Below are 26,203 nucleotides of genomic sequence, written 5' to 3'. Positions count from 1 at the left end.
GTTTTGTCTCCAAGTAATTTTTTTTCTTCATATTTTTGCATACGTTTTTATTGTTGTTGTTTGTTTTTCTTTTTTTTTTTTTTGCATTTCGCTTGGCTTACATTTACAAATATTTTTTAATATAATATATATATATACTATATATTCTCTACAACATTTACTGCTCTTGCTCGTCCATCAGCGTTTGCTTTAATAGATGTTTTACGTGTTTTATGTGTGTCTGTTACACTTATTGTAGGGACGCGACTTTTGTGTCATCGTTTTCTAAGTGTGTGTTTCATCTTATTTGTTCTATGTATAAGCAACACGGTTTTCGATTATATTATATATAGGTTTATATATATATTCTTAATGTTTGCATATTCCGTTTCATCATTGCTAATCTGTTTGTTGTTGTTTCTGTTCGTCATGTGTGAGTAGAAGATGTTGCTAGATTATGCGCTAAGAGTACACTTATATGGATAAATAGTTACCGTAGTTTCTGGCTGGGATTACACACAGATTAATAGCAATAACTAGTTTTACATTATGGTTTTTGTTTTCTTTTTTTGTATGTTTTGTTTTGTTTTTTTCATTTCTTTTAACACGAAGCAAAGTCTCGAATCTCGGGGCCAGCAACATAAAAACCGGGGATTGGGGATGGATTGGATTGGGTTAGGCATTTTTATGAAGCTAATATAAGTAGACATAGTTATGTAGGTAAAACACCCTGTATTATGTGTAGCCTTAATTTACAATTGGACACGCACGCACTGTAGTGGATCAATCATCATCATTGAATCGGCGCTCTATATCTCTATCTCATCCTACCCATACATATATATCTATATGTTCTAGTTTACATACAATTGCGCTCTGCACAGCAGGTAAAATAACAATTTTTCTTGAGTATATTATTGAAATAGAAGGTATATATATATATATATACGTATACATATATATATATATATAGACTGTACGCAGTATGTGTGTGTGTGGTAAGTGGCATGCTTATTGCACTATTTCCTCAATGGCTGACTTCACTGACTCTGGACTCTTCGGAACTCTCTAACACGTGTGCACCCTAAGATGATTCTGTAGCGTGCTCTTTTGCCGGAACTGTTTGGGGCAATAGGAACAGTTATATGGCTTCTCTCCCGTATGGATCTTCATGTGATTATTGAGCGTGGCCACTTGCCGGAAATTGACATCACAGATCTTGCATTTATATGGCTTTTCTCCCGTATGCGTCTTGATGTGATTGACCAGAGTGCTCTGCTGGGAGAAGAATCGTCGACAGACACTGCAGCCAAACGGTTTATCCGGATTCTCACATTTCAGCATACTAATCGTGCCCACCATGGTCATTACGCCGCTATTTGTGTTCGGTGAGGGTGAAGAGTTCTGAAATTGTTCCAGCTTGGTTGTGTTAGCGCCACCTGGTACACCCGCCGCTCCTGGTGTCCCCGATCCCATGCCCATTCCTCCCGGCGATGAAGAGTTGTGAAATTGTTCCAGCTTGGTGTTGGCTGCCGCAGCTGCAACCACTGAGCTCACGGTGGTGCTGCCATCAAGGAAATGCAAGAGCGGATGATGATCCAACTGGATAATATTGGGCGTTGAGCCGTGCAGGTTAAGGTTATTGGGCAGCAATCCTCCTCCGGTCAGCTGTTGGGTGCCTGGTGCCAAGGGTGCGGACATCGCATGATTCACTGCAGAATCCGGTTCGAGGACGAGGTCGAGGTTGAGTTGCATGCATGCGAAAATTTAAATAAAAGCTTCGTTAGGGAAGAGTGTTAATGATCAATTGGTCACACAGTGTAGAACATAAAGCGGCTTAGTTGTAGGGCGAACACACAAGCATCTCACCTGTAATTGGGCCAACTCCGGCGCCCGGTTGGGCTCCGGAACCGGATGCCGAACTGGCATGCAGATGCGTGTGCGTCTTGACGTGGTTGGTGAGGGTGCTCTGCTGACGGAACTGCATGTGGCAGTAGGAACACGTGTATGGCTTGTCGCCCGTATGGATCTTCTTGTGATTGGTAAGCGTGGCCAGTTGGCTAAAGGATTTCTCGCAAGTCTCACACTTGTAGGGCTTGGGATCAATGTGGGTCCGTTCGTGATTGTGCAGCGTACTTAGCTGAGGGAATCGTCGCTTGCAGACGCCACATTGATATGGTTTAACCAACTCCGCCGCCTGCGGTGAGGTGTAGCTACCCGAATATAGGGTCTTTGAGATTAGTACGCGCTGTTGATGCTGCTGGTAAAGCATTTGACTTGCCAGGGATTTGCGCTTGCCCGTGGCAGTGGACGGCTGTTGGGGCTGATAGTTGAGGAGCGATGTCGGCGTGCTCGACTCTGCCGCTGTGTGAAAGGATTCGGGATAGATAATAACAATAATAAGGTGAACGCCCTTTTTTTTTGATGAACGACGGCACACATTTGCACACACTTTAGTGACTGGATTGTCTAGAGACTCTTGACTTACCCTTGTGCGTCTTGATGTGATTAATTAGTGTGCTTTGCTGGCGAAAATCCTTGGCGCAAATGTTACAGGTGAACGGCTTCTCGCCCGTATGGATCTTGACGTGATTGGTCAGCGTCGAGATTTGGCGGAAGGAGCGATCACAGTGCTTGCATTTGTAGGGTCGCTCGTCTGTGTGGATTTTCATGTGATTGCGTAATGTGGTCAACTGGCGGAACTTGTTCTTGCACACGTGGCACTCTTTCTTCTTGCGCGGATCATCAATTGCCGACGCGTCCTCCTCGCTGATGACGCTCTTTACCTCCTGTTTCATTGGCGACATGGGCGCATGGTTACCAACACCAAGACCCCCAATGCCTCCGCTATTCGCTGACGTTGTTGAGATATCGAGCAGGTGTACCAATGGATGTTGCTGATGCAACATCGCCTGGTGGGTGGGATGCTGAATGGCCTGGACAGCGGTCAACTGATGCAGGGCAAACGGTGTCTGCTGCAGACTAGCCAATGTGGTGGACTGTTGCAGGCTATTGGCAGCAGAACCTCCGCCGCCGCCTCCACCACTACCTCCTCCTCCACCGCCCCCGCCGCCGCTTCCTGCTCCACCACCATGTGTGGCTAACTGGGCAGGTGCATAGTGTTGATATGCATTGGCTGCCATGGCTGCCGATGCAGCAGTGGCATGATTTAGATGCATATTATCGAGACGCTCGCTCGCGTTCAAAAAGGATGCCCTTGAGGTATTCGAGAAAATCTTCAGCCTGAGCCTTCTACAAACTCAATTTTTATTGTCTACACATCGAAGGATGTAAATGCTAACGTTATACAATTACATCGGAACCCCTCAGCCATTTGATGACGGATTTTTTGTTATTTTAGCTGTCTGCCCTATACTACTACTCCCGTGCTCTGCCCGTGCCCGCACCGTAACGTCCCGCCACAACCCGATTTCGTCTGCTTCTTCTCCCGCCGTGCACGTTGCTGCGTTCCACGTATGCGTTATAAGCGACACTTATGATTGCACTTTTTTCTGTGCCACATTCCCCACACGCTATTTTGCACGCCGTCCCCAATTGTTTGTTACACTGAAAATTTTAAAATTTTTCACGCTCTTTTTGTATCCAGTATCCTTATCAAAACAAAAATGACTGGTCTGGCGTGGTTTTTCAGTAGGGCTGGAAAACCATCGATGGCCCTATCGATTATACCGATGGTTTTCGCTATTTTATGCAACTATCGATTGCTGTTGAAAGTTATCGATTGGTTTACCATCCCTTTTTGGTGGTTGATTGTAGATATCGAATAATCGAAAAGAACAGAAACGAGGGCTGCAATATTGAGGTGGCCCGAAAAACGAAATAGCTCAAATTTATATTAAGAATAATTCCAAAACTATCCTTTTTATTGGCCCTAAGCTGATGCTAAGTTTATTGCAATTTATATAATGCCTATTATTCTCTCTGTTTAAAACTAAAGCATCGCCATTTTGCGTAACGTTTAACGTAATAGCTGGCGATGGACTCCCTATCGATTTTATTTTTTAAAATGGAACTATCGATAGGTCTTATCGATGATTATTGCAATGCTGCTTTCACTATTACAACAACGAGGAACGCAATAATAATAACCAAACACGGCGACTTTAAGCTGTGGAGTTTCAAAATTATTATTTAACTTTAGAAACAAGCGTTTCTTGGTAAGGTTTAATAACCGTTTTCCAGTTATCATGAGCGCTAAGGATAAAGCAGACGGTGCAGTGCCAAAGAAGGAAGAAAGTACGTCAGAGAATGAGGAAGAAGAAGGTAGATATACAATGAATCAAAACAATAGTAATAGAATTTCCTGTCACAAGTACAATTGCTTCACATATTCTCATAGACAAAACAACAATGGAGACAATACGACGTTTCTTTGCACAGACATTAAATTTCTCTGAGAGCAATAATGAGACAGACGCCAGCAGAACGGTGGAGCAGGTTATACCAGATCTCACATTCGAGGGTCTATCTGCGCACTGGCGGGAGCATGGCTTTAAGAAGATTGTTACAATGGTAGGCGCAGGCATATCCACCTGTAAGTAACCAAAAATGTAGACATAACTAAATCGTATACTTAAACCCTAACTATCTCCGTATTTAGCCGCTGGTATACCGGATTTTCGTTCACCTGGATCTGGCCTATACGATAACCTTAAGAAATATAAACTACCACATCCTACGGCTATTTTCGATTTAGATTATTTTATGAAAAATCCCAAACCATTCTTTGCTTTGGCCAAAGAGTTGTATCCCGGTTCGTTTGAACCAACGCCATCTCATTATTTTGTCCGACTTCTGCACGAGAAGGGTCTACTTCAACGCCATTATACACAAAATATAGATACACTGGATCAATTGGCTGGAATTCCCACAGAAAAGATTGTCGAGGCCCACGGTAGTTTCTATCTAAATCACTGCTTGAAGTGTCGCAAGGAGTACGATATGGCATGGATGAAAGCGCAAATCTTTGCCGATAAATTGCCCAAATGCGAGAAATGCAAGGGTGTGGTAAAGCCGGATATTGTTTTCTTTGGCGAAAATCTGCCATATCGCTTTTACAGCCTGCCCGATGAGGACTTCAAGGACTGTGATTTGCTCATCATAATGGGAACTTCTCTGGAAGTGCAGCCATTTGCATCTTTAATCCGTCATGCTGGGCCAAAATGTGTGCGATTGCTCATTAATCGTGAACCTGTGGGCCGAGCAAGCTATGTGTCTGCTTTCGATAAGAACGACAAGGATTCGATGCGCTATGGCAAGCCTCATAATATAAGAGATGTGGGCTATTTAGGAGATTGCGATGCTGGGGTTGAGGCGTTGGCCAAAGCTCTTGGCTGGGAAGATGAACTGAAGCAATTGATACAAAAAGAACGGGAGCTCTTAACCCAGGAGGCGTCAGCGGATAAGAAAAAAGATGAGAAAAGTACTAAACCTTCTGATGATTCCGATAAAGCAGCTCCATCGTCGTCGTCGTCGTCATAGAAAAAATGTTTTAAGTTAGTAAATTGAACATTAGTTAATTTGTACCCAATTGCAGTGCAATATTTACATATACATATATATATATAGTACATACTTGTGATCTGTACGCTTTTGAAATAAGAATGTTAAATCCTTGGTGGTTAATCTCATTTCATCTTTTTGTCTCTTGTTTCCGGCTTTCAATTATTCAAGCGCCATTTGTGGAGCCATTAGCGTTTGGCCCTTGAAGCCACTGTGCCACCCTCTCCCTTCTCCCATTCATCCAATGCCCTCGATTTTAGCCCCGTGTGCCATAAACCGCAAAAACTGATTGAGTTGCTCTGCTGTTTCCGGTGCACACAAAAAGCAAAACCGCCAACAAAGGTTAACTCGACTCCTGTTACAGTAACTGTTTTTCTGCTTCTGCTTGCCCAACCGCACACACACACACACACATCGTCGTCATCATCATCAGCAGCAGCAGCAGCAGCAGCAACAACAGCAGAAATAGCAACAGCCATCCATGCCATCCATGATTGCGGGCGTTCTATGTGGCCATTCTAACTGCAGGATCTTGTGTCTCTGTGTGTGTGTGTGTGTGTGTGTGTGTGTGTGTGGGTGGGGGCTTTAGGGTATGCTGCATCAACTTAATGACTCACAATCTGTCCCTCAGATAACACACACATACGCACGCACACACACACACGCCGGCAAACACTGGTCGGTTGGCGCGTAATGAAGCTTCTGCGGTGAATTGGCCAATAGAAAATACATCCATACATCCTCATCTATGTACATGTGTATGTATCGTATGGCTTTCACTAATTAAAACCAAGCACTGATCCCAGCACACTGGAACTGTGTCGCACCGGTCTAATTGTTAAGTTGGACAATTCAGTTAATCTGGTGAGTATTAAGTATTGGGCGAACTTGGATCTCTCCCTTTTACATTAGCTTTTTTGAAACGATTCTGTGTTAGTATTGGAATAAAGTGTTGATTCTAGGACAGCACATATGTAGATATTCAATCCTGCCAAACCTGCAAAAGTGTCATAATTTGTGCCTTAATTTTGGATTATTTCCGAAAATAGAAATTAGGAAATAAATGTCAACTCTGCGTAATTAAAAGCTTTCAAAATTTTGTAAATTAGAATTTTTTACGTATTAATCTTCTTAGATAGTTTGAAAATTGTATTCGAGGTCTTCTCTAGTTTTCAACCTATTCTTACAGTATTCTTCTTCTTAACAACAACGTATATAATTAAGTCCAAGTAAATTTACATCTATATATAAGTAAAATTATTAAGTATTTAGATTTGATTTTGCACATTAACACTAAACTGTATTCAATTTAAAACATTATACATACAAAAAGATTGTCATATTTACTTTTATTTAATTTAAAACTCAAAAACTAAATAATTTGTAAAGGAATCAAATTTTAATTCAAGATAGTGAGTTCTTTGTGTATTTTTTTTGTTTAAACATTTAATTATCTAAATACTTATGTATTATGTGTGATTTAATTTTATTTGGTCTAATTAAGGTGAGAATATCACACCATCCACAGGATATCATTTTACGGAAACGGAAGTGATGTCTGCTATCTCTTTCATTTCCAAATAATTTAATCTACTTAGTTTGCACATTAAATCATTTGTCCTTTAGATAGTTTAATATTCCGATTTCAAATTAATTTACAACTGAAATCACGAAGACAATTAAAATCTAATTTTCGTTGACTTCTGGCAAGAAATAGTTTTTGGTTTAGTGTATAAATTTGATTATAAGGTATGTAAGAATCGCAGTAGTCTAAAAGATATTGATTAACATAGAGTCACATACTATATTAACCAAAAGAGTTTCAGACTCATCTGATGAGTTCTTAAAACTTATTTTGAACACTTAAACTATCAATCTAAATGATTTGTAACAATTTTCTAAAGCAATTGTCTAATGATTTGAATGAGCAAACCTTCGAAATTTGATTTCAACCCTTCCATCTAGAGTAATTACGGTGATGTTCAAGTTATAGATGTGAAACTTTGTCTGCAGTTTGCCTGCGGGAAATTTATAACATTAGTAGATCAAATCAGGAATGAAACTAGATAACAAATATGGAATATTGAAAGTTTAAAGTGTTATAGAGCGCGACGAAAACTTTGGTAATTAAAACTAATGGACTTTGGTTTTAGATTCATTAATATAAATGATCAAAGTGCAATCACGCTGATGTGAAATACGTTTTAGGAAATCCAACCATGTCAGCCCCCCTCTAACCGCGCTTTCTAAAATTGGCCACATATTTCTAAAATTGGCACAAGTTGGTTTATTATTAACTTGACTTCATGCAGACCCACAGAATGTGGCGAATGCCATTAAGTGCGCACTCCATACGCACGCAATTGATGATGCTTGAGATGCTTTATATTTTGATATTTACTTGAATATGTGTATCCACATTATACAAGTGTGTGTGTGTGAGAGGGTGGGTGTGGGTGTGTGGGTGAGAGTCAGTTCATCAATGACAGTCATCAGCATCAGTGACAGCTGCGCGAATTTTGTTATTGAATTCTTGACATGATTGCGCGACACAGCTTGCCATGTTGCCATTGAAATGAATATATTCTAGTTATGTAATACCAACATATGAAGATATTCTACAATATTTAGAACAAAAAAAAAGAATATTTAGAAATAAAAGCACAAAATGGAAAAGGGAAATCCTTACCCAATTCAAACACGCACACAGAAATAACTCACAATTTTTGTAGTTTTTCGTTGGGAAAAGAAATAAAACAACAGTTTGATGAAAACTTATTGTAACATATATGCTTCAAAATTTTGTCATAACATAGTCTAAATCTTTATGAATATTTTATTATTGCTTAAAATAAAAGAATAACCAAAGCTCAGGCTAACAAAAAACAAATAGTGACATAGTCTTTATACCCTTTCCAAATAATGTTAACTTTTTTCAAATAGTTTAGTTTGAGAAACATTTGAAGAACATTTTTTTTCTATGTTTTCGTTCAATTTTGTTACTACATCATTCAATTCATTCTTTACCTAATGAAATCAAACCAACTATAAGTTTCATTTTGGGCAAATTTTGAAATAACAATAGTGAAATTCAATCTTGTAATTAATTCTCCAAATTGATCAGTGAGATCTTATTCCACAATAGCAAAAGATGATTGGCTGTAACGATTGAGAATTTGTTGAAATTTAAAAAACTTTTTTACTGTATTTTGATTAAACTTTCTGATTTTCTCCAGCTGAATTTTGGCCAATATAATTTTAAAAACATATATCTGAGCTTTATCGCGATTTATTGAATTTGGTATCAAAACATTGAAATTTTGCATTTTTTTCTTTCCTTTTCTTTAAATATATTATAGTACATCATAATTTTTGGCAATAATTGAAAAAAATATAGTTTGAGGTCGCTTTTCACTAAGAAAGTAGAGTTATGAACTTTGAAAAACGGTTAGAAACTGTCGGAGTAACAGATTTCCAAAGTTAGTATGTTCTTCCCAATACTATAGTCAAGTAATTACTTTGCTTCTTTTCATTATTTCTGTGGCTATAATGATCTAAAATCGTGCATTCTTTAGTATGGACAAAGTTAAACTTCTCAGGGCGTTCCGCCCACTTACAGACCCTAAGACTTGGCTAGTCCAGAGCGAATCTTTTGTCTAAATAATTTGTTGCTTAATGACTTTAAAGTGTTAACAATATGATATTTATCATCTAAAATATAGATAAATATCCAATTTCAGTGTAAATACTAGCTCAAACATTTTTGTCTAATGAAAGGGTATTGAGAAAAGGATGTTAGCTGAAGTAGCTGCAGCAGTTGACGACGAAGGCTGCCAAATGCCCTTCTGAAAAAGCAATTTGTGTCAATAAATGTGGCTGCACATACACCCATTCATACATATATGTGTGTGTGTGTGTGTGTGTGTGGGTGGTGTGTGTTTGGGTGAGTTCTTGTTCTTATACTCATAATATCCAAGAGCAACAGCAGCAGCAGTTACACAATATAATCGTCATAATCATTTTATGTGCATGTTGTATAGCTACTTTTATGAGCATAAATTTTTATATTCCTCAGGGTTTAGAGTAGGGGTGCGAAGGGAAGGGTGTACGTACGTACATTTATTTATATATTAAATGTGTGTGTTTTTCTTTTTTTTTTTGTGTATTATTTAAGTGCGATAAGGCTACTTGATTTAATTTCACATTTTATTTTTATTTCATAATAATTTTCATTTGCCGTATTTCGACCAATTCAACTAACCAACACTCGGAAAACTCTGCCAAATTGGCGGTTTTGGTGGGTAAAATAATTTTGTAGTTGTAGCAGTAAATAACAATTGATACTCCATTTGAATGATGAACAATAACCCAAAAACGGCATTGAAATTGATGCAGAAATGAAACAATTAAAAGATCACGGCTAAAAAAAAAAATCCCATGAAAAATATCAAAAAAAAAACAGCAACGAGGCCATTAATTAACTGAACGGTATTGGTAAAAGTGTAACGAATTGGAAAACCAAATAATTCGCATTGATTTTGGTTGGTTTCAATTCCGTGGCCCAATCCTGGCATCAACCTCAAACCAAGCCTAACCGCATGTTGCATTGATTTAGTGCAGGAAACTATAGCTGATGGATAGGCTTGGCACACACACACACAAGCACACATACACACACATGGCATATGGTCAATTGATTGCCAAAGCCAATCTTCGATGAATAAATGAAAGCCAGTAGTCCAGCCACATGTAGGTATAGTAGAACAGTTGCAGGTCAGGTGCATCATCATCATCATCATCAGGTTCGTCATTGGTTTCAATGGTAGCGCGGACTGCATTTAATTGTTGCACTGCATGTCAGTGGCAAAAAAGAAAGGATTTTCGCTTTGTCTCCCCCAACAGTTCTTCCCGTCCTTCCTATCCGTCCCAACCACCTACAAGCAATAGAAAAAAATGTCATTTAAAAAAGACACAGATATATAGAGTAGGAAAAAGCGGAGCAGCGTAAGCACAACAGACAAATGTTTTAGCCATGGTTTTCTCCCAACGGTTTTTGTGGTTAATTGAAAAACATTTTTTTTTCATCCTACTGTTTTCCTATGCATTCTGGCTTTAAAATGCATTCGGAAAATTCAAATTCTAAGCCCTATGGCAAATTCCCAGGCGAGCCATATACATATGAGAAAATATGCAATAAATCTATGAAAAAAAAAAAACTCTCTGAATGAGTGAATCCGGATTATATAATTGCATAAAATTGATGTACACTAAAATATATAAATTGTATTTTTATTTGTAACTTAATTAAAATCGGTCAATAAATAAATATTTTAATCGTCTGCGGTTATTTTTGCAGTTTGCAGTTCAAAAACCATTCTGATTTTTCGAGGCTTTAAAAATGTTTAAGCACAAACACGTTAAACATGACATGAAATGTCAATATTAAAATAAATTTATATTTCTTTTTAAACGTTCTTTGATTCCATTTTTAAATTGTTTTGTTTATAGACTTTTACTTCAAGCTTTGTTCTTAATTTGAGTATAAAATAATAGAAAAAATAATGAGGGCTCTATAATGATAATAAAAATACGTTAAAGATAAGGTAAAAGGTGCCATTTATGAGGCAAATTTGTTTTATGTTAGACATGACTGAGGGAAGTATATGTTTATCTTCTCAATCACTAGCGACTTCGATCTTTCGATTTTTCAGTCCTTCAATATGACTTACCTTCTGGATGTATGTATATCTTTGCACTTACAAAACAACTTCAATTTTGTTCCTAATACTGCACATTAAGTTTAAAAAACAATAGCAAGAAGACCTTTTGGAATTTAGTAACAAAAATCATATCCTAGAAATCGATTAAGCAATTGGTTAAGAAATTCATGAAGTTAAAAAACTTAAATTCTACTTAAAAATCACAACATAAATTACATAAAGTCCTTAAAAACAATTTCTTTTACATAAAAACCAATCGACTCAAAGAAGTTACGTAATCAGTTTATAGATGACAAATCCGTGTGGATCAGTTATGTGAGGTATATACTTTACTAGGACTAAACTTTAACTCTAGCGTTTTTAGATAACTCTTTGACCCAAACCTTTTAATTTGTTGTTTAGCGATTTTTTTACAATTTGTGCACACATTTAAGATACTTTGCCAAGAATTTGTATTTTTATTTGAACTGATAAGTCAGCATGGTGCCATGGCTATTTAGAAGCCAAGTCACAAGCTCGACAACATTAAAATTAAATGCATTTAATTAAAGAAAATAATTTTGCTCCATGTGGGCGATGGAGATGGAGATGGAGGTAAGGAAAGTTCATTTAAAAAAAAGAAATGTAAGTACATTTGCGAAACATTTCCGTTTTCCTCTTACCTTATTTTTTGGCAAAAGCAATTTCAGTGCTTCCATGGCTTCAGGATATGCCTTTGGTGTACCTGTACCTGCAGCTCCTTTACACTTTGCCTTACCTTACCTTATCGCTCGACATTGGTAATTTAGAGAAAAATAGAAAATGAAAAGGAGAAAGAAACCAGCAGAAGCATTTTGTACTCGTTACTTGTATTGCCTTTTCGATTTGCACTTTACACGCTTTCATTACACTTCGTTTCCGGCGCTAAACACTTGACCCGAGACCGAGACGGAGACCGAGACCGAGTGTTGTTGCATTGTTAGCATTTAAACTGTTCCTGCTCCAGTTGGTATGGCACACTTGAGATCTAGAGCTGGGCTCAGGCTTTGGGCATTATCTAAATACCCAGCTATACAGCTGCAGCTGCATCATAATCATCATCGACAGCTGAATCAAACGAGCTCTCATCTCAACGTCAGAGCAAATGATTGCATCGCCATCGACCTCCCTCCCTCTCTAGATCCACCCATATCCTTCTATGGAGCCGTTTCTCAACGTTTGGCAACGACATGCTCATGCTGCCTTGACACTTTAAGCTGCAATTTCGTTAAAATATTTCCAATCGATTTCGTTGGTTTATCGCCAAGTTTATTTCCACTTGGTTCATGTTGCTCTTGTTGTTTGCCAGTTGTTCTACTTGTAGTCTTCTTGCATTTTCCGTTTTCCACTCTGCCTGGTCTTACGGAAATGAAATGTGTTTCTATTTTAGTTGTATGTTTCAAGTGTTTGCTAGTAGCAAAAAAATGAACAAAAAATAAGCAAGAAAATAGCAAACATACAGAGGAAACTTTCATTTTGAAAAAAACTAACCAAATATAAATAATACTCAAAGTCTAGTTTATTTGCAAATCAATGTGAAATCAAAGGGTAGGTCTTTACTCGGCTCAACCATAATTTTTATACCCTAGCCCATTTTTATGAATAATTTATTGAACCAATATTATATCTAATCACTCACTTTATAATCAACAAATGCGATTTTGAATTGGCTACCAACTCTTAAAAAATAACAAAAATATTTGCAAATTGAACTCAATAACAAATATTCAATTTTGGTTAAGGGTATAGAAATATTTCCAAAGTGGAATACATCAAAAATAGTCAGACACATCAAGCAAATGGCAAATATTTGTTCCACTCAACACATGCCAATCTACATAATTGTGTGTGGGACAAAAAAGAAGAACAAAAAAAAAAGAAACATAGACCTACATATGATGCAATCATATTCAGTGCTCACCTTTTGTAGTTGAAGTCTGGAAATATGTTAATATGACAGGTAATTAGCAATCAAATGAGAGAGTAACTTCAAAAGTTAGTGACAATCAATGTTATTTTACTTTTGATTTGAATAGTTTTTTAATGAGAGAGTTATCCTTAACATTTGCAAGTTTTTTGTTTTAGAAATCACATTTGGTAGACTTTTTGTTGATTAAAAAATGTTTATTTTCTGAAATTAAAAGAGGATAAGAAAGAAATGGCCTTTTCATACTCCCAAAACTTGGTTTATATAAAGTAAAATAACAAAATGTAAACTCTAAAAAGATTTGAAACTGGTAGAAGAAGGGATTATTTCCAGCTCATCCAGAGAAGTCGAGACTAGAGTCTTATTGCTCATTTGTGATTAGAAAATTAGCTTATTTATTGCCAAACTATTAAGGTTATCCTCGCACTATGCACACTTGCTATGCATGGCTTATCGTATGTATGACTTGACAGATATTAACTGTCACAATGCATTAAGTATACGCCGCATGAACAGTAATTGAAACTACAAATCAAATGTCTACATATATGCGAAAAAATAGGATGTGAATTCAATATCAGTCAAGTGAAAGTTGGCTAGAAAAAAAAAAGGGAGAACTCATTCTTCTGCTATGCACTTGTCCTAGTTGTTGTTGTTGTTGTTGAGCCATAATGAAGTGGCACAATTTTACTATGAAGCCCTTCAGCTGGTGCTGTGTACCATTGCCATAGCATGATATCGTACACTAAATAAGAGCGTGCTATTCATTGTTTTTTGTTTCTCATTCATTTTTCAAGGACACACACACACACACACACACACATCCAGTATTGTTTGGTGCACTCTTTGTTTTTCTTGTTATTGGCGTTGTTATTGTTATTGTGTGTAGTATTCATTAATGCAGCATACAAGCGTTGATTATTATTTATATGTAAATCAACTATTATTCTGATATTACAAGCAGGCAATTTCAACTTCAACATGCAACAGCCAACAGGCCAATGTGGCTGGCCAGGCGTGAGGCAAGTCAGCTTAAAGTTTTTGTGGCAACTGCCAGGCAATGGAGATGCCAGCAAAGTCAGTAAAACACAAAACAATTTAAGTCGGGCAAACTTTTTCTATACTCTTTACAAGCATCGTAAATATTTTTAATATATCAGAATGATAAATGCCTTTAAAAAACCTTTGCTGTGTCTTCTCTCTCTATATATCTACATACAAATACAAAGGTATAATAATTTAATGTTCGTTTTTTATTTGATGAGGACTTCAGTTCCTTAATAAGCCAAATTATTTTTCTAAAATATAATGCAAGAATATTTTTTTTAAAGAATTTTAAGATTTTTTTCGGCCAACCTTTTGGATCTTAAATTCCATTTGTTTCCTCAATCTCCAAAATCCATTTCACTACACATTTTAGCAAGTTTTTCTTAGCATACTTTAAGGAACTTATATCAGAGATGTATGCTCCACTTTCTAACAAAAAGATATTCAATTAACATTTAAGAAAACACTTGGATTTGAGATAATATGTGTCTTAAATGATCAATATCTGATAGTTATTGCCCATATAGTTTTTAATAAACTATTCAGAGTGAAATTGGATAGATACAAATGGAAATATATGTATATGTTTTGGTTTCTTAAACTAGTTATGTTCCAGTCTAATTATATTTCTCTATTAGCTTAGCTTAGCTTATCTATTCTAATTCGTAATAAGAGGCAGTTTTAGCGCCAATATTTAAAATATTTTGAAATAAATGTCACACCAACCAGTGACAGAAACATGAAAGATAAATTCTGTCCTTGAATCTGCTGAACTAGACAGCTATCTGGTCATGGTTTGGCCAACAGTTGCGGCTAAAATTGTGGCCAAGATCAATGGCACGTGTATATGTGTGATTTTCTGCCTGGGCCACTTGAATGCGGTTTCGATATTTGCGTGAGTGAGGTGTGTAAATTCTATTGTACCCACACCACACACACGCACAACATATATCTTGATTAGTCTGATGCCAGAAGGCAACAGTTTACTGGTTAGAGTAAGAAGTTTCCATAGTTGCCAACATATGCTATTGACATTTTTCTTTCTTTTTATTGTACCTACTGTGTGCTTTATCATTGCCTGGAGCAAATCCTTTAATCTGTCTTTCAATTTCAAATAAGCCAGTGGTTAAGCACTCGCACATTTAGGCACACAGACACACACACACATACACTCAAACTCGCACTCAGCCAAACTGTTTGGTCTGTTTGCCGTCTGTGGTGGCGGCAGCAGCAGCCTCGTTCAATTGACCAATTCAATTGTTTCAATTGCCATTCTGGCACGGTTTTCGTCTCTGCCCACCAAACACTCGACTGGACTCGAGTTCCTCTTCTCCTTCTTTGTGGCTTATTGGCCTGGTCTGTTCGCATTTCATGCTAAAAGTCAATGCTCTATTTGCAAATTGTTTGTGTTCGATGGTCGAGGTTTCCTGGCGTGGAGGTTAATTGACCTTGCGTCAAGAATGGAATCCTAAGATAGAGTAAATTAGGTAATTGACTAATAATTAAAGCTTAAATTGAGGAAATTGAATTACCATAACAAGCTTATTCCTTATATGTACCTGTCTGTAAGTCTTTAGCTCTGAAGTGGCAAGCTTAGGTCTTTGCAACTTCATGTCGCTCATGTCTCAGTTAATGTGGCTTTTCAGTATTATGTAATTTAGCTGATTTCACTTTAACGCGTTGGCCAGGCCCGAGTGACTGACTGATGGCTAAGTCGGGTGCTCAAAAGGGATTTGATCCAGCTTTTGGATTGTGTTGGTGGCTGACAGCTTTTGCATTGTGCAAGGGTTTGCTTGGCCATGTTGATGGATTGTTAATTTAATGTCAAAAGCAAAGCCAACAATTTCAAGAAATCAGAGAGCGCAGTTCGGCTTTACAATCTTGAGAGCTTAGGCCATCATCTGAGAATAAGAACCACCTACTGAATTTAATGAAAGAGTCACCTGAAAGAGTTTCACTTACCTACTTATTTGCCTATTTGTTTATTCAGAATACCATGTAAATATGTCCCTTAATTAAACTAATGTCAAAGCAAACAAATAAACTCCCTCCGGTTCGGACAATTTGCTAGAGGTAAGCTTATCAATTACAGCCAACATTATTAAATTAAATTTCTCCGTCAATTGACATTCCGTTTGGCCTATAAAAGCACGAATTTCTCGTTCCAATTCCATTCACAATGTTGATACAACCGCTGCTGGGTCATCTAAGCCATTTGCTTCACATTATAGGTATGAAATAAAAAGGCTTAATAATACTTTGTACACGTAACTTCTCATTTCTTTTCCCCTTTCATATAGTTACCCAATATTTTGCCTCTTTAAGCTCTGTGCTCATTGTCTACAATGACACTTTGCTTACCTCGGCTCTTCAGTTGGAGTATCTCAGTTCTTTGCAATTGGCCCTGCGAAATCTTAGTCGTCCTCTTTTGCTGCAATGGATCAATGTGGCAACTTTGCTCGATTATAATGACTTGGAGTTGCAGATATTAAAAGCTGTCAATAATACTGTGACCGAGGTCTGTATAAAATATAACAAATTATTTCCAATTTCTTATCTTAAAGGGTTTCTTAAAGGGTTTCATCACAATTTTACCACAGACTTCGCTCTTCATTCATGCTCGTTACTTTGCCACACGGAATGCCAATGTCAGGCTTAAGGACAAACGTTATTTATTTCTGTGTGAACACGAAGATCCTAGAGTTTTGCTTGGTATGGAAATATTGCAGTGTAAGTGCATCTCTTTTCTTACAATATTTTTCTACTGTTCAAAGATTTGACTTTAAAATACTTTAAATTGAGATACATGTACTTTCCATCAGAAATTGTCTGAGAAAAATAGTTAGAATCATCAAAAATTATTTGCAGAATTTCTTGAAAAATACTAAATTTGGGAATGTGTTGCTTTAATATTTATTTTGCAATTGCGGTTACTTTAAGATAGTTGTTAGCGGTTAGAAATTGACAAAAATACAGTCTAAGAAGTTTAGTGAACATGATCACTGACTCACTAAAGGATATTTTTCAATCTTGTTTACTCACTCAAAATCAATCCAACACTATTAGCCAGAGAGTCACTTCAATATTTTTTGAAACAAAAGAAACTCACTTCCTTTGCCGATTCAGATATTCAAGCCTTTGCCTAGTTAGAAATGTTTCGCTAGTCTCACGAAAAAAACTGAAATCCTTTTTTAAAAGCCATATAGAGAATGGTGGCAGTTAGAGAAAGACAAAAAGAGAGAGAGAGAGAGAGAGAGAGAGGGAGTACAATACAACTAACTGAAGTCAAACTTAAAACTTTGCTAACACAACCCGACGGCCACACAGGGAGGACAACATAAACATGGCCAGAAAAACAACCGTAAGGCGGGGAGGGGGGAGGGCAGTTGATCAAACTTTAGCACTTGCCAATAATTTCAACGCTCGACGGCGTCTTGTTCAATTGTAAAGTTTTTTATGTGGCCTGCCACGACTTAATTTCATTTCTGTTTGTTTGTTTGTTCTTTTTGTTTTTATATATTTTTGTGTGTTTTTTTTGTTGTGCCTGTTTGTTTTCTCTTGCTTGTCCAACAACGGCAAATCGTTGTAATGCGCTTTAGTCTACCCACACCATCTGATGGTGCGACCAGAGCAAACAGCTGCCATTGCCCTCGGGCGACCAGCAGCGACAGGAACGCCTCGTCGAGTCGACACGGTGACGATGCGATTGGGTATGGAGTGGGATGGCAGTTCGGCATCTGCCGATGCCGATGCCCATGCGGATACGGTTACCACAGCCACTTTGCCACACCGCGACATCAATTTCGAGCTGTGGACACAAAAGTTTTTGGGTGCCTTTGGTAATTTGGATGCTATACGCCTGGACGCATTCTTGCCGAATGAAACTTTTGTCAGTTCTCGTTCCCACTACAATGACTCCCACAACCACTCCCAATCTGAACTCCACACGAACTCAGTTCCAGTTGAACTTTATCCCAACAAGTTGCTCAATCTGCAGCAGCGTACACTGCGAATGGGCTCCATTACTTATGTGCCATATACAGTTACTAATTATGTGGTAAGTAATTGTGGGTTAAGTTTATATTTATTCTTCTTGTTAGTGTTGTTGTTGTTGTTGTTGTTGCTGTTGTTGCTGTTGTGGTTGTCGGCACGCCCAAATCTTTGGCAAACATACCCAGTAATGCTGGAGAGATTTGCAAGCCAACATTAAGCAAAAGCCAATTGGTCGTTGTCCCTCTTCTTCTCTCATCAACCTCATGCTCATGATTGTCTCAGTATTAGGGAATGAATAAATGGCCAGTCTATCGGTCTGTGTGTGGATAAGTGTGGGTGTGTGTGTGTTTGCCTGTTTGTGTCTATTTGTGTGTCTGTGTGGGTGCTTAGTTATTTGCTATTGTAGTTGCGGCCAACGCTTTGGGTAACTAAAATGTAAGCACATGTTCTGGGCCATGTTTATTTTGTGGGGAGGTGGCAACTGACTCTAGAGCCCTTCAAGCCAACCCTCCATTCTGTTGCACAGTGGTTTAATATAGTTAAGTATTATGTGACAGTCCGGCTTAGAAGTTGTCACAGTTGTTAGCAAATTATGACCTTAACCAAAATTGCGTCTTTTCTTGGGGTATTACAAAGCTTCTTAATCATTGCGGTATATAATATGAAAGTAAGTTATATTTTGATAATGTTTTATATGTCTACAGACTATTAGAACTGATTTTTAAGTTAATCAGTTTCTGTTGTTGAATAACGTTGAAATAAAGGATCGTTTCCCAGATCTTCTATAAAATAGTTACGGAAGAAACTTACAGAAATCCTTACTGACAATTTAGAAGTTAAAACAAAGTTTATTATCCTCTTTTGAGGTGTCTTAAAGAAGACCTGAGCTTTATTTGATGTTAATTCTCAACTGTTTAAAGGACTTATTGTCCTTTCATCTTGCACCACGGTTTGGTTCCCAAAAGCCATTGACTAAAACTACAATAAAACAGATGAAAAACTTCCTTTTGTTGTCACTTGGAGAAAGTTTTGTTCGCACTCAATTGTTTGCCTTAAGGACCTTTGCACATTTGTAAACCAACGCACAAGCCCACACACACTCACACACACACACACACATACTCTCACCCAGTTGGCATCCTTACATGTTTTCGCCATACACTCACCCATATGTAGTTGGCCACAGGCGTGTGCATGTGGTTTTGTTTTGGGGCTTAGCTTTGGCACAACATTGATTTAAATTACGTGTTTCCATTTAATTGCCGCTCCAACAAGAACCCATAGACAGTGTCAATGTTCATGAGCATGAATGTGGGCGTGGGCGTGGCCATTACAAGGCCATTTACTCAAATTAGCACAGACACTTGACGGGGGCACCGAACAATAAATGGTTGACCAGCTTGTTCGCGCCCTCCTCCGGGTTCGATGCAACTTAATAACATTTCAATTCATCAGGCAGCTGGCGAAGGCAATGTTGATCCAATTAATCCTCATAAGGCCAATCATTCGATTGCCTTTCACGGTTCCGAGGCGAATCTGATGAAGTCCTTTTGTGCGGTGCATAATTGTCACCTGCGTGTGGAATCATGTGAGTAGAGTAAGGATTGTTTGTTTTCCAATACTTTTCAGAGCTTAATTTCTTTAGATGGTGCTGACAATTGGGGCGGCATCTATGACAATGGGACAGCCGATGGAATGCTGGGCGATATTTATAAACAACGCGTTGAATTGGCAATTGGTTGCATCTACAATTGGTATGATCAAATTACAGAGACCTCAGCAACGATTGCTCGTTCTTCGGTTACCATATTGGGTCCAGCACCGGCGTAAGTGAAATTTCAAAACAAAACTTTACCATCTTAACATCAGTTATTGCTTCTTTTTTCAGGCCCTTACCTTCGTGGCGTTCAAATATCTTACCATTCAATTCTGGCACTTGGCTTCTACTCATTTTCACCGTACTAATTTGCAGCTTAATATTGTATTTAATTGAATACTACAATTATTATGTTCAAGAAATGTTGGGTCAGCAGAATGCAATGAAATTTCCACATAGAGAGAAACTTCAGAAATCTTTGCTAGATACATTTGCCCTGTTCATACAACAGCCATCGGCTCCGCTTGGGTAAGAGAGTTGTAAGTGCGAAGAAAATTAAATCTGGGGCAAGTTTCCACTTTTCAGGTTCAATCGGTTTGCAGCACGATTTTATTTGGCCACCCTTCTGTGTGCCACCATCACGTTGGAGAATATCTACAGCGGCCAACTGAAATCGCTGCTAACGATTCCATTTTATAGTGCTCCCATTGACACGATTGCCAAATGGGCTCATGCCCAATGGAAGTGGGCAGCACCTTCCATCATTTGGGTTCACACTGTGGAGCATTCCGATTTGGTGAACGAGCAAATAATGGCCAGAAATTTCAAAGTTCGCGACTATGATTTTTTGTATAATGCCAGTTTTCTACCCAACTATGGCTTGGGCATTGAGCGCTTGGCCTCGGGGGCATATTCCTTTGGCGACTATGTGACCCAAGCGGCAGTTGAGAATCGTATAGTAAGTTTGGCACTTAATTTTAAATTCCAATTATTAGGGAATTGCAAGTCATTTCCTATAGATTTTACATGATGATTTGTATTTCGATTGGACAAGAGCCGTTTCCATTAGAGGTTGGACTTTAATGGACATTTTGAACAAGCATATACGCATCTGCCAGGAATCTGGACTCTATGTACATTGGGAACTAGAGGTAACAATACCTATCCTTTGATTTAGTAGCTCCTTTTAATTTGATTTCACCATTTAGAGCATTGTGAAATATTTGGATAAAAAGACTCAAGAGATTCTTTTGGATCTAAACAATGGACATAAAGTAAAGGAGGAGCCAAAACCACTTAATATTCCGGATATATCTGGTGCTATGTTTGTACTGGCCTTTGGTCTAACCTTTGCCACTGTTGTAATGACATTGGAGCTTTTTTGGAACACGTTTCTATCATCAAGGCACAGCCAATAATTGAGTTCTATCTTATGTAGAGATCTAGTCTGTAAACTATCTTTTCGAAATCAATTCATAAATATAACGTCTTTGGGGAGGAAAAATCTATATCTGATGTCGATGTGGCTTAATAAGTGAATTCTACAGTCAAAAAGTATTTTATTTACTTTATCAAAAGCAATTTCGATTGATCTATAATTTGCTTAAAAAGTATTTAATTCACAAGATCATTATTCAAATGGGTTCAAAGTTAAGGACTTAATCTATTGGAATACGATTGTGGCCGATTACAAAGCCAAAAACTCGGTCAAAACTGTCGACCATCCTCCGTGTTCACCTGATTTGGCACCGTGCGACTTCTTTCTTTTCCCGAAAATGAAATTGCCACTCCGTGGTATTCTTTTTCAAACGGAATTCGCAGCAGGTCCTAAAGGCCATACCAGAATCGGCGTACCAGAAGTGCATGAAAGATTGGTTTCGCCGTTTTCACATGTGCATTGCCAACAATGGGGATTACTTTGAAGGCGACAAAATAGATTTTGAAGAATAAATAAAAAATTCGGTGTTTTTTTAAAAATTCCCGGTACTTTTTATACAGAAGGTATACCAATATTTGCATTACCTTCAATTTTGTGTTATGATTTTCAAAGTTTTTGCTGTATTTTCAGCTCTAGAAATGTTTCAAATCTTCCATATGGAAAAGGTGATAGTTGACACTCTACAATATCTACCCATTTGCTATTTAAAATTCACTTTAAAAACTGCTTTTGCTTTGCAGTGGAGTAATCATGTGGCAAACTATCTGGTCCTTCTATTAGACTACTTTCGAACGTGCACATGAGCCACATTTTGTTAGCCTATAGCCAAAAGAGCCGCAGGCTTTTCTGTGGGACCAGAAAAGTGAAAGCAATCTCTTTTAGATGGCATTGTTATTGGGCTTTTTGGGGATGCACCAAGTGAAAAATGAATCCAAGCCTAGGCGTAATCATAGAAAAGATTGGCAGAAAATGACTTTTACCCTAGACTTTGATGACTTGCTGGCTGGTAATTGGGAAAAGCGTTTAGTGCTAGGTGAGTCTCAGGTGGCTTGCAGAGGAGCTTCAATTTCGTTGCTAAGACACGTTTTAATGATGCACTTAATTATCTCTGGAAAAATAATTCATTATCACTCATTTGCAACAGCAAAGTTGGCACTCATATAAGCTGCAGTCAGGCAATTCAATAGCAACAACAACAAGAGCAGCAACATTGCCAGTGGCCCTGGCAGAATTGCCCTCACCTGAACTTCCTTTTGGCTTAAGCGCAATCAAAGTGCATTTCATAAGTCTTCAGGTATGTAATGATGTTGTCCTCATTCTCGTCTACTATGCTCGTTAACAGACCGTTTCAAAGGATCTAACCACAACAACAACAACAACAACAACAACAGGAACAAGAGCTGAAGTAGCAACAACAAAGTGGCCAATATGGCAAACATGGCGGCTGTGTCATTTCCGTTTTGTGTTTCATTTTTTTTTTTGTTGCTTTTTTGGTTGGGTTTTGGTTTGCCTTGTCGTTCTGTGTGTGTTGGACCAAAGCTTTTGCATATTTCCGTTTTGTGTTTCGAATTTTTAAGTGACTACGCTAAACTTTTCTGTGTTTTTTTTGCGTTGTGTTGTTGCTGATTTGTGCCTGCTAATGCAGCTGTTTATTTCCGTTTGTCATACAGCCAGCCAGCCAGCCAGACCCCCCCTCGTTCTGTGTTCTTGTTATTTGCAGATTTTGTTTTGCTGGCCAAAAGTTGTCAGTGAACCGTGAGCAAGAGATTTGTTTTGGTTTATGCAATGCGCTTTTGCTTTTGTTGCGGCCAACCATAAAGATAAGTGGCCAGTGTTCAATATTATCCCCCAAATTGCCAAACCATAAATACAGCAGAAGTTTGGGATTTCAGTTCGAAATTGAATTGCTGACTTTTCATTTAATTTAATGAAAAGCTGCTTATGATAAAATACCATAATTTGTTGTGGTAATTCAATTCATATTTAACACTTATGTTTAGCTAAATGAGTCAAATTATAGACGTAATTTATTGTTAGTTGGATTTAAGGCTTATAGATGGCCAATCACTAAAGTAACATTATATACTTATTTATATAAAATGTCTTTCAATCATTGATTTGACTTTAAGGGATTTTCGGATGCACATAATCATGAGATCAAGATTATTCATTCATGAGATCTTTGTTTAATTATACCCTTGCAGAGGGTATTATAAAATTAATCAGATGTTTGTAACGCACAGAAGGAGACGTTTCCGACGCCATAAAGTATATATATTCTTGATCAGCATGAGAAGCTGAGTTGATATAGACATGTCCGTCTGTCCGCCTGTCCGTCCGTCCGTCCGTCCGTCCGTCTGTGCGAATGCGTTTTACTCAGCCGCCGAGCTATCGGGCTGAAATTTTGTTTCGGGGTTTTTTATTACCCGGGAAAAATAAAGTATGAAAACCATCATGATCGGACCACTATATCATATAGCTCACGAAGAACTAGAAGAAACATTTTCATAAAAATCGGAGTATGCTATGAAATTTGCATATGTGATTGTAAAATAATTGTAAAATGGAGAGTAAAATTGTTTGGTTTGTATATTGATGAATTGAGTAGCAGAAAACAAATTTTGAACATGTAAAATTATTATTACCAAGGACTGCAAGGGTATATAAACTTCGGCATAGCCGATGTTAGCTTCTTTGATATTTTTTTTTTCAATTCAATTCGGTTAGTTGTAATTCTCAACCAGTTGAACGTTGAAAAATTGTTACATCTTTGCAATTTTAAGGGCTTCAACTAAATAGATGATAGAAAAAGATATACAGAGAATTTACTTACATTGTCTGAAGTTCACCTCGAGCCTCAAGAGAACTACATATTAGCTGCTTTTGTTATTAGGCCAAGACAATGAACAAAAACTAAATTGCCTATATTTGAAGTCAGTTTATTATACATTTTTGGTCAGTCTAACAATCAAGTTAAACTGCATATATTTTCCTGGTATCTCATGCGATGACAAAGCTTAAGTTTAAAGAATTTGAATTTTAAATATTTGTCGTATTTGGCTCTTAATTAAATTGCTGACAAAGTGGAATATTTCACATGCAATCGGTGCAACGGAAGCAACGTCTCAGAATTTTTAGTTAATTTATGGCCAACAGCCAAGAGGCGATAATTGAAATTATATAGAAAAAGGGTAATGCCATAGCAAAGTTGGAGTTGGAGTTGGAGTTGGGGCTCTGTAAATAAAATAAATCTGGGCGACGGCATTGTTGGCGTCGTTGGTGGAATTTATGCGCCTTGATAAAGCGTGCGGACCAGATTGGCACGTGCAACTGCAACCGGGGCGACGACAACGGCGACAGAACTGATAATATATGAGTCTTTCCGGAGACGGAGTTTGGGCTTGCAAGTGGATTTGCTGCTTCACTGAAGCAGTAGTGGAGTAGCCTTTAAATTGAATTAGCCATGATGGCAATGACAAAAAGAGAGAATTTCTTTTTGGAATTTTTAATGACATGCCATGAATTTTTAGGTTCATCCTCGAATCGATCCAATTAGAAATTCTGAATCTGGTTCCCGTATATTTTTGTTGTTTTACTTTGACAGTTGCCATGCCCAGCGACATCAGAGAGAGAGAGAGAGAGAGTGGGAGAAGGGGAAACATAGGCTCATTATCAACGTCGTTACAATTTTTCAAGACGCCGGCAAATTTATCGCTCATAATTATTTCATTTTACAGTCTGCTGAAGTTCTCAGCAGCAGGCAACGACCTGGCCAAACGAGACGTCGCGTCGTCACTTGGGTTTGTATTTAAGATTGCCTTTTCTGTTTTGAATTTAAATACACATTTCTTTAATGGCACTGGCAAACCTAGGGCTTCGTGTTAAGGTGTTGCGAATTGGCTTTAGACATCATCCATTAAGCGGCTTTCGGCTGCTTAGAAAAGCATTTACACAAATGCATTCTGTTCGACAAAGTTGCTGGCACAGTTTTCACTTGTTAACACTGCTATTGTTGTTTACCCTCAACAAAATGTTCCTCAACGCCACTCTGCCTCTTGTGTGTCTACGTGTGTGTGTGTGTTTGTGTGTGTTTATGTATGTCTAAAGTGGGGCGGAGCGGGGCGTGGCCAATCAACGTGTATGTGGGGCGATGTTGCAGGTGCCTTAACGTGGCCTGCATTAGCATAATAAAACAACGATGGAAAAGGGTAAAGTTAAAAGTACGACTATTCTTTACCTCTGATAAAGGTACAGAGATCAGGAAATAGGGTAACATTATATAGGGTAACATTGTATTAAAGATCAGGAAGTAGCATAACATTGTATTGTATGCTAATATAAATAATACTTAATATTCTAAATTTATTAACAACTTATTTCTAAACATGTAAACAAAATATCTCAGCTGATCAGACATAAATTAAGTCTAAACTCTGTAAAAAAATCAATAAGATGGCTTTAAGCTAAATATAATAATATGGAAATAAAGCAATGAAAAATCTAAAATCTAATCTAAATAATACTTTCTTTAAATTTTAGACTTTGTCTCTGAAAACTTTTGTATATCATTTCGCCCAATAAGCTGACATTTTGGATTTATAATACTTAGTTTAAGCATCTCAAAATAGTTCTTCAATTTAATGCTTAAGTATTAAATTCTTTGAGTGTACATATTTCAGTATTCTGTGTATACTTTAAAAGTATTTTGTCTTCAAAATTCAATGCAAAGTTTAAACGTTGAAGTTTTTGAAGTTCGAAAATAAAACTGTTTCCACATTTTGGAAATGTTAGTGGTTAAATCAATTAGAAAACTATTATGCCTAACTATTCCACAGAAAATTTTATATTTAAAGTGCTTGGCAAAATTGTGTAGCCTACTTTTTGGGGGCACTGACTAGTCACTTGAGTAATTCGTATGCATTCCACGGAATATACTCTTTCATCATGCAGGCAACATAAAA

General features: G+C 37.6%; 3 protein-coding genes across 5 annotated transcripts; 2 read left to right on the top strand and 1 right to left on the bottom strand.

Moving 5' to 3' along the window:
* Nucleotides 1–384: 384 nt before the first annotated feature.
* Nucleotides 385–3,643, bottom strand: LOC6649512 (zinc finger protein 501). Of its 3 annotated transcripts, none has more exons than XM_002072185.4 (3): nucleotides 2,468–3,641; nucleotides 1,849–2,343; nucleotides 385–1,691 (listed from the first exon to the last, which is right to left on the bottom strand). In XM_002072185.4, exons 1-3 carry the CDS (start codon nucleotides 3,156–3,158, stop codon nucleotides 1,048–1,050), a joined length of 1,830 nt encoding a protein of 609 aa, XP_002072221.1. In that variant the 5' UTR covers nucleotides 3,159–3,641; the 3' UTR covers nucleotides 385–1,047. The 3 variants fall into 3 exon arrangements, with proteins under 3 accessions (XP_002072221.1, XP_023035381.1, XP_023035382.1); XM_023179614.2 differs by having other exon boundaries at nucleotides 1,626–1,757; nucleotides 2,468–3,643; XM_023179613.2 differs by lacking the exon at nucleotides 1,849–2,343.
* Nucleotides 3,644–4,000: 357 nt separating this feature from the next.
* LOC6649511 (NAD-dependent protein deacetylase Sirt2) lies at nucleotides 4,001–5,630 on the top strand. The gene is made up of 3 exons (XM_002072184.3): nucleotides 4,001–4,263; nucleotides 4,340–4,534; nucleotides 4,601–5,630. Exons 1-3 carry the CDS (start codon nucleotides 4,188–4,190, stop codon nucleotides 5,479–5,481), a joined length of 1,152 nt encoding a protein of 383 aa, XP_002072220.2. The 5' UTR covers nucleotides 4,001–4,187; the 3' UTR covers nucleotides 5,482–5,630.
* A 10,740-nt stretch (nucleotides 5,631–16,370) lies between these two features.
* LOC6649510 lies at nucleotides 16,371–21,287 on the top strand. Its single transcript, XM_047009426.1, has 10 exons — nucleotides 16,371–16,445; nucleotides 16,515–16,732; nucleotides 16,791–16,944; nucleotides 17,814–18,271; nucleotides 19,663–19,795; nucleotides 19,853–20,033; nucleotides 20,096–20,332; nucleotides 20,390–20,762; nucleotides 20,824–20,955; nucleotides 21,013–21,287. Exons 1-10 carry the CDS (start codon nucleotides 16,394–16,396, stop codon nucleotides 21,220–21,222), a joined length of 2,148 nt encoding a protein of 715 aa, XP_046865382.1. The 5' UTR covers nucleotides 16,371–16,393; the 3' UTR covers nucleotides 21,223–21,287.
* The last annotated feature ends 4,916 nt before the right edge of the window (nucleotides 21,288–26,203 follow it).

The sequence above is a fragment of the Drosophila willistoni genome, chromosome 3R (genome assembly GCF_018902025.1).
Source record: "Drosophila willistoni isolate 14030-0811.24 chromosome 3R, UCI_dwil_1.1, whole genome shotgun sequence".
NCBI lineage: Eukaryota > Metazoa > Arthropoda > Insecta > Diptera > Drosophilidae > Drosophila > Drosophila willistoni.
The sequence above is the reverse complement of the archived record's forward strand: the minus strand, read 5'-3'. Positions and strand labels throughout refer to the sequence as shown.

What these genes read in the sequence shown, in the direction of transcription:
- LOC6649512 (XM_002072185.4), bottom strand. Translation starts at nt 3,158, where the DNA reads ATGCATCTAAATCATGCCACTGCTGCATCGGCAGCCATGGCAGCCAAT. An exon ending in TCACATCAAGACGCACAAGG is followed by an intron (nt 2,344 to 2,467) that starts GTAAGTCAAGAG and finishes CCTTTCACACAG; the next exon opens with CGGCAGAGTCGAGCACGCCG. An exon ending in CGGAGTTGGCCCAATTACAG is followed by an intron (nt 1,692 to 1,848) that starts GTGAGATGCTTG and finishes CGGATTCTGCAG; the next exon opens with TGAATCATGCGATGTCCGCA.
- LOC6649511 (XM_002072184.3), top strand. Translation starts at nt 4,188, where the DNA reads ATGAGCGCTAAGGATAAAGCAGACGGTGCAGTGCCAAAGAAGGAAGAA. An exon ending in AGAGAATGAGGAAGAAGAAG is followed by an intron (nt 4,264 to 4,339) that starts GTAGATATACAA and finishes ATATTCTCATAG; the next exon opens with ACAAAACAACAATGGAGACA. An exon ending in AGGCGCAGGCATATCCACCT is followed by an intron (nt 4,535 to 4,600) that starts GTAAGTAACCAA and finishes CTCCGTATTTAG; the next exon opens with CCGCTGGTATACCGGATTTT.
- LOC6649510 (XM_047009426.1), top strand. Translation starts at nt 16,394, where the DNA reads ATGTTGATACAACCGCTGCTGGGTCATCTAAGCCATTTGCTTCACATT. An exon ending in TCAATAATACTGTGACCGAG is followed by an intron (nt 16,733 to 16,790) that starts GTCTGTATAAAA and finishes GGTTTCTTAAAG; the next exon opens with GGTTTCATCACAATTTTACC. An exon ending in TCACCTGCGTGTGGAATCAT is followed by an intron (nt 19,796 to 19,852) that starts GTGAGTAGAGTA and finishes TAATTTCTTTAG; the next exon opens with ATGGTGCTGACAATTGGGGC.